At 35.2% G+C, this 7,562-nt stretch overlaps 1 protein-coding gene across 4 annotated transcripts; it reads right to left on the bottom strand.

Moving 5' to 3' along the window:
* Positions 1 to 224: 224 nt before the first annotated feature.
* Positions 225 to 7,364, bottom strand: LOC112467003 (multidrug resistance-associated protein 7). 4 transcript variants are annotated; one of them, XM_025035420.1, is made up of 18 exons: positions 7,281 to 7,364; positions 6,642 to 6,777; positions 5,795 to 6,553; positions 5,369 to 5,626; positions 4,975 to 5,251; positions 4,672 to 4,895; positions 4,272 to 4,509; positions 3,923 to 4,191; positions 3,607 to 3,837; positions 3,319 to 3,530; positions 2,378 to 3,233; positions 2,075 to 2,301; positions 1,488 to 1,994; positions 1,213 to 1,404; positions 902 to 1,145; positions 684 to 823; positions 401 to 560; positions 225 to 329 (listed from the first exon to the last, which is right to left on the bottom strand). In XM_025035420.1, the coding sequence occupies exons 2-17, from the start codon at positions 6,774 to 6,776 to the stop codon at positions 443 to 445; spliced, it is 4,887 nt and encodes a 1,628-aa protein (XP_024891188.1). In that variant the 5' UTR covers position 6,777; positions 7,281 to 7,364; the 3' UTR covers positions 225 to 329; positions 401 to 442. The 4 variants fall into 4 exon arrangements, with proteins under 4 accessions (XP_024891188.1, XP_024891185.1, XP_024891186.1 ...); XM_025035417.1 differs by having other exon boundaries at positions 225 to 560; XM_025035418.1 differs by lacking the exon at positions 7,281 to 7,364 and adding an exon at positions 7,058 to 7,191 and having other exon boundaries at positions 225 to 560.
* Between the last annotated feature and the right edge of the window lie 198 nt (positions 7,365 to 7,562).

Below are 7,562 nucleotides of genomic sequence, written 5' to 3'. Positions count from 1 at the left end.
CGGAGAGTACAACTCGGAGTAATGCATTTATTGCAAATCCCTGAGAAATCAATATCCCTAAAAGTTTTAATGAAATTTTGGGCGAAGGACTATCCTCTGAATGTATAAATTGTATAAATTATAAAGGATTGATCAAAACGTTCAATTTTTTACTTAACTGGACGTTTATTTGTTGTATATAAAATATAGAAGTAATAGTCATAATATTAATAATGTATTAAATATTTCATAAATAAAAATGTTCGCTCTTGTAGATGTCACTCACTCTCTCAGTTTATTAAGAAAAAAAACTTAATCCTGTCATATTCATAGGAAAATAATTCGTCTCTCTGGAAACATTCTATCATGCATACAATGCGTTATATGTATATAAAATCACCATGTATAATACTAGACGCACTCATTACATATGTACAATCAAATTGCTTCATATGCTTATTAATCACTCTTGATCCGAAAATTCTTGACTGGCCAGCTGGTAAAAGTAGGAATCGGCATTCTGAATCAATAAATTTGGCTCGTCGAATTCCAACACTTCACCATCCCCCATCACTAGAATTCTGAACAGAAAAGAGAAATAGATTTTTAGGCCAAAACTAGCGATAATTATATTACAAAACTGATGTCTTTCGTGTCTGCAAATTATTGATTAAACAAATGCTTAAATCTGAAAGTTGGAATACCTATCACAATGCATAATCGTCCTTATTCTATGGGCAATGGTAATAACTGTCGCACTTTGGAAGGAAGACTTTATCGTCGCTTGAATAAATTTGTCCGTCTCTTGATCTACATTCGCGGTAGCCTCATCAATGCAGACAATCTGGGCGATAAATACGTATCAAAGTTATTAATACGCGAATGATCAGCTTTCTCAAACGACGTTATAGATAAAAAGTACCTTAGCGTTATGTAGCACAGCCCTCACTAAGCAGAACAATTGTCTCTGACCGGCGCTAAGATTACTGCCACCTTCGTCCAAGGTTGCGCCTAATCCACCCAATCGATAAACTAAAGAATGTACTTTGCACTTCTCGAGGGCTTTGTATATATGCATGTCGGTGTACTGATCCAACGGATCCACGTTCTCTCGAATAGTACCCGAGAAGAGAAACGGGTTTTGAGGTATAATAGCTAAACGGGATCTAGAATGGATTTTTTTTTTACAATTAACATGTAATAATCATTCTTTGCAAGTTTATTAAATATTACCTTAACGCTTTCAATGACAACGTTTGAATATTCACGTTATCAATTAATATACTTCCAGAACTAATTTCTGTCAGTCTGAATAAAGAAGCTAGTAATGAACTCTTTCCAGCACCAGTTCGACCAACAACGCCTATTTTCTCCGCTGGTCGCGTGACAAACGTTACTTCCTTCAACGATGGCACCAAATGATCTCTGCAAATGTGACAAGTAATGTTTCCCAAAAATCATAAGCACGTATTACTCTTAATCAAAAGTTCAAAGTTCAAAGTTATTACCTGTACTTCAAAACGACTTCTCTGAACTCTACTACACCCTGACTAGGCCACGCGTAAGGTGGATTAGCGCCAATTTTATTCTCAGTCGGCACGTTATCTAAATACTGTTTGACTCGTTCCACCGCAATCATTTCTCTCTCAGTCTCAGTAAAGGAGTTCACTACCCCAGATAACAATCCCGTTACAGACAATGCATATGTGATCGCTAAACCGATCAAACCAGGATCAGCTATGTTATATTGATGTTGCAAAACTGCCATAATGCTGACTCCGGCTAGAAGGGCGACACCGATAAATTGTAATCTCAATGCAAGCCATTGACCGGCAGCTATGGAGGCGAATTGCGTTTTCTGGCTGGCTTCTAACAGCAATTCATTTTCCTGTTTGAAGCGAGGTACAGTGCGAAAGGCTCTGATACTCGTCAGGCCGCTCAAAGTTTCATTGAAATGAGCGTACAAGGGAGACAACGTGATACTGGATAATCGTTTTACCTCCCTCGATGTTAATCTGGAAAATAATTTGGAAATATGAATTTTAACAAATACCAATTATTATTTTTATACATTTGTACAAATTTACAATAATACCTATAATGATTTTGTATCCAATGATAGACGGGTATAAGGGGTGCTAATATGAGGAAGATCCATGGTAATCCATAAGCTGTAACTATAATGGTAGCAACCAAGCCAAATAGATGTGCCAGCAAAATGTTAGTAATAAAAGGCAAAGAGTCATCGATTGTATATGTGTCAGACGAGAATCTATTTATGATCCTACCAACTGGTTGAATGTCGAAAAATATTATTTTTGCCTGAAACAATATTTTTACAATAATTCTTAATCGAAATACACAACAATTATTTTATATCTCCAACTCATATATTCACCCGCATAACTATCTTTAAAAGTTGCTTGTGCATTGTTACGGCTGCTTGTATCCCACCGTAGGCGAAGATAAAAGCTCTAATTAAAGTAAAAATAGAATTGAATACAGCTAGCAGGCTGTAAACCATTAAATAATAGTTCGTATCGTGGTAACTGTAATTATCGTAATAGAGTTGCAATTTTCCAAGTCCGGACGTGTCGGTTGAATTAGTCGTAGCGTTAACGTGCGTCACCCAATACGACAGCCACAAATCCGTAATGTTTTTCGAGCTTTGCATCAGAATCATAGAGAGAAATATCGAGATCGCCAAGTATCGTCCTATGGCATTGATGTAACACATGTACACCGAGAAATGTACCGTCCCTTTCTCGGTCGTTTCCTTGTCAAGTAATGGATCGATCTCATTTTTTTCCGATTGATTAAATTCATTTGGTAGCGCCCTTATAGAGTCGGTGTCCATGTCGTAGTCGATGGAATCTGACGACAAAAGATAATCTTCCAAGTCGGGCAATATGTCGCTCGGTTTTCCTTGATTGACAATTTTTCCTTTCGACATCTCGATAACTAAATCTGCGTGAACCAAATATTGAGTCTGATGCGTGCACAGTATTCTAGTTTTATTTCGTAACAAGCCCAGAATTACATGCTGGAAAACGTGTCTGGCAACTTTGACATCCAACGTCGCTAATATATCGTCTAATAAATAAATATCTTTATCTGCGTATATAGCGCGAGCCAGAGAAATTCTTGTCTTTTGGCCGCCGCTTAAAGTATTCCCGGCTTCGCCAACAGCTGTTAAGTCTTTGTTAGGCAGTGAATTCAAATCGGACGTGAGTGCGCAAGCATTCAGAATGTTCCTGTTGTAATCGCAAATATCAAATTATATGTGGACATATAAAAAAATTTATCATCGGCATTAATTTCGTGATGTTTAATACTTACTTGTATTTGTTATGATCGTATGGTTTCCCGAACAGAATATTATCTCGAATTGTACCACGTTGTAGCCAAGGATTTTGTTTCACGTATCCGAAACCTTTGTGATCATCGTTAACCGCTATTATTCCACTAGTTTTTGTAATTTCTGCTAAGATACCATCTAACAGTAAAGTTTTTCCGCTTCCAACCTTGCCCATAATACCAATCAATTGTCCCTGTGCAAAATATGTTAATATAAAACATTTATATCTTATATTTGAAAAAAAAAACTTAAACAAAATTTACTCTTACCTTTCGTATAGATAAATTGATATTATGTAAAGCGAAAACATCATCGTCTTCGAAAGTAACGCTTTTTTTAATATCAGTACTTGAAGATGGAGTGCTCGTAATCTTCGGACTTGCATTTATAGCAATATCGTTATTTCTTGGACGGTTCACAGTCAACGTCACATTTTGTAACAATAAATCAACATCAGGCGTAATATCTGTATAATACAATGACGCATCCATATCTGGTAACTAAATTAATAAAACAGAAATTGAATATCTCCAAATGTAATAGTGCGTTGTACTTTATGCTACATTATAATTTTAATATACATACATCCAGCATTCTTTGAATTCTCTTAAGCGATACCCATGCTTCTGTAAGGCCGTTTAAGACCCATGGAAACGCATTTAAAGGTCCTATTAACATGTTCAACAATGCCATGCTGGTAAAAACCGTTTTGGCATCTAACTCATTTCCGACCAATACATACGTTGCAAACGTTAATATTGCAATAACGACAGGTGTAGTCGCCCAAAAATAAACACAAAGTGCATCTAAATATTTTCTACCTCGTAAATATTTCACTTCATTCTCTCTTATTTCTACATAAAAAAGGAGATATTTAGATAAAGATGCTAAAAAACAAGAAATTTTCTTAAAATTTATTTAAGCGCATACTAACTGAAGATATTTCGTAAGAAATGCTCCTCCCATACATTAACTTTAATTGTAGTTATCCCACGCAATATCTCTCCCATAAGCCTCACTCTTTGATCCTTATATTCCATTAGCTTAGTACTGAGCTTACCAATTTTATTTGCTATTATTTTATTAATTGGTATTAGTATTATTGAAAACGCAACACCGGCTAAAAACGACACTCCAATTTGCTTATGCAAAAGATACAGTGTCACGAATAACTGAAAATATAAACATTTTTAGTTTTTTCCTTTTTTAAGAAACGACAATAAGTTCATTCAAAATTAGAACAATACATTTTCTCCTTATATATAAAAGGAGAAAACATTCATATTCATATCATCATATACCATCGTAATATATATCACACCATACATAATTACCTGTAAGGGTATACTCCAAAATGTATGAAAACTAGGACAGCTATTGACCAATCTATCGCTGTCAGTGCTCATAAAATTAATGATTTCACCAAAATTAAAATTTTGATTTAAATCAGTATTAGAAGAATGCAATGTTTTTTGATAGATTAAAGTAATAATTGCAGAACGAAATTTCAAACCCACAAGAGACATCCAAAATGTAAAGTGAGTATTACAAAAGGCACCTAAAACGTCATTAAAAACATTATTATCGTAATTCAAGTAGCAAATATTTAAGAAATTTCAGAAAGTTCGATTTTGTACCAATTATAGCACTTAATATTATAAGCAATGCATATAGATATCCATGTGAAATTGGCTCTTTTTTATCTTCAATAAAACCTATCAATTTATTTAATAATATTGGTCCCATAAACAAGCTGCAATCTGCAACAAACTTCAGTATTCCAACCGCATAAAATTCCCAGCCAAAACATTGATGCAGCAAGTAGAGCAGTGTCACTTTCCTTGTAACTACTTTTACGTTTGAATGAAGCGGTATTTCTGAGTTATTTTCGATTCCATTATTCGAAGTGTTCGGCTGCAACATTAGTATTATTATTACGAGAATTAACGAAACGACTATCACATGTAATCAAAATATTTCAAAAGAGATTCGTCATGAATAAACTGCGGATTGTTATGCTTTATCGTTTACCATGTTATGTAAACGTTGCTCCATTTTATGACTGATTGTATTAGTACTGATCTGATCGGGCAAATCAAATAAATCGTCGGAATGATTTAATAGCCCCTTCACGCCTTTTTCCATTAACGGCGTTACCCAATGGAATAGAAGTTTAGAAATAATAGTTGTATCTTCCATTGCTAAGCCAAGGTAGCTCGGATCCTGTTCTTCTGGAAATTGTACGTATGAAGAAGTGGGACTACTCAGTAATGCAGTGCGTTCTCCTACCTACAAACACATTCACTCACTGATCCGTGATATCTCTGCGTATTTGATAATTCAATAATATTAGATATCGTAAGCAATTAAGTAAGTATTTTGCAACTCGAGCATTTTCTGGATAATCAGAAACGCGTATTGACGAAAACACAAGATAATTATATGATAGTGACTTACTGTAGCATTTCGGAATGATGATCTCATCCGTTCAGGCCTACTAGGACCAGGTATCAATGTTACGGCATACAATATCAGAAGAGTGACTATGGTGATACTGAATCCCAATGATAAATTTGGCAAAACATCGTCTTTGGGCTTATTATTGACGTGGCTGCGTAATAATAGCGCAGAAATAACAATCAAAAGAAATATTAACGCTCTTATTAATACTGGTCCACGTGGGTTAGGATTGCGTCCACGTCTCAAGCTTAAGATAAAACAAAGATGCACAACCCACGCTAAACCTTCGGTTCCTGCTACGAGATAGTCCACTGGTTTAGCAGAAGTAAATTTATCGGTAATATCCGACTCATAATTATTGGTATACAATCCAGCAGGAGTCGTAGTAATATCCTTAACGCTGTCTTCTGGTGACAAAACTGATTTAACAAATCTAAGAGTGTGATTTAATCCATCACGTATCCTGCTTATAACATCCGTTTCATTCTCTAATGACGAATTTATGTTCCTGTGAATGGAAGTGTCCAGTCTCTTTGGAACTGGTGTGCTGTAGTCTTGCACTTCGTCATGAACCAAAGGTATAACAGTATTAGTCAGAATAATATATGCCCTTATGATAGGCAATATCACAAGACATGTTGTAATTAAGATCCTTAGGTTTATAGCATGATAAGCATGCTGCTGTCGATACGAAGATGTATTTCTTTTTCCACAATGGTACGCAGAAATTATAGCTATGAAAGCTAATACTGGTATCTGAAAATTGAGAAATAAACTTGATGAGCCAATTGCGTTAATTTATTGTTTTTCACATTTAATGTGAGATGAAATTTTATTACATTACCTGAAGACAAAGCTGCTGGAAACATACACTTAGGTCTTGGGTTTCAGGATTCAAAGGATTAATGCCTCCACGATGTCCACATAACTCGGTCCAGTTCCACTTCCATCTTTCCACATCCAACCAATTCTCCGCCATGCTACAATATTGCGGTAATTAAAATTAACTCATGACAAAGAAATCTTTATCTTTAATAGGTTAAACAAATATTATGGAGCAATGTGAACCAAAATTATACCGAAAGATATAAGTGACATATAAACACAGCACTATGGTATTGCTATTGTATTGTTACAGGCATATATTTTTAAAATTGCGAGGAAAAATTTCTTCAAAATATATCAAACAGCAAAAAGTATATGACAATAAAATAGATATAATAAAACATTATTTGTTATTTTATTTAAAGAGATTATTACAATTTTTAAACTTTTATATCACTTCTGTCTTATCTGATAAGACAGTGTTTCGTTAATCAACTAATAAATATAGGTATATCACGGCATATTAAATCCGTGATATGACAAACCGTAAGACGATACCATGGGCGATTTACTTGATTGATAATCAATTATAGGAACAGATAAGAGGCTTATTACAACATCAGTAAACAACGTCAATCAGCGTATTCGGAGAACGTACCTGCCGGCCGACGAATTCCCATATATATTGAAACGCGCGACACCAATAAAGCCCGCAGTATTTATCGTTTCCTTCCCGCTTGCATAAATATTTTGTTAATTGCGTTTTCACAGTTTCACATCGGCGATCGCTCTCGCAGGTTATGTTTCCCTTGGGTAATGACTCACAGCGACGCGCAGCCTTGGGTGACGACTGTCCGGCGAGTTTTTGCAAAACATTCTGGATAAATTAAGCGCACGTACGGAAAATCACGCTTATTTATCTCATTTATCTTATTTATCA

This window comes from Temnothorax curvispinosus, unplaced genomic scaffold (assembly GCF_003070985.1).
Source record: "Temnothorax curvispinosus isolate PA1 unplaced genomic scaffold, ASM307098v1 QBEX01016800.1, whole genome shotgun sequence".
NCBI classification, from domain to species: Eukaryota; Metazoa; Arthropoda; class Insecta; order Hymenoptera; family Formicidae; genus Temnothorax; species Temnothorax curvispinosus.
The sequence above is the reverse complement of the archived record's forward strand: the minus strand, read 5'-3'. Positions and strand labels throughout refer to the sequence as shown.

Coding starts and splice junctions, on each gene's coding strand:
- LOC112467003 (XM_025035417.1), bottom strand. CDS start 6,776: ATGGCGGAGAATTGGTTGGATGTGGAAAGATGGAAGTGGAACTGGACC. Junction 5,252..5,368: donor AGCAACGTTTACATAACATG/GTAAACGATAAA, acceptor CTAATGTTGCAG/CCGAACACTTCGAATAATGG. Junction 1,146..1,212: donor TTGTCATTGAAAGCGTTAAG/GTAATATTTAAT, acceptor AATCCATTCTAG/ATCCCGTTTAGCTATTATAC.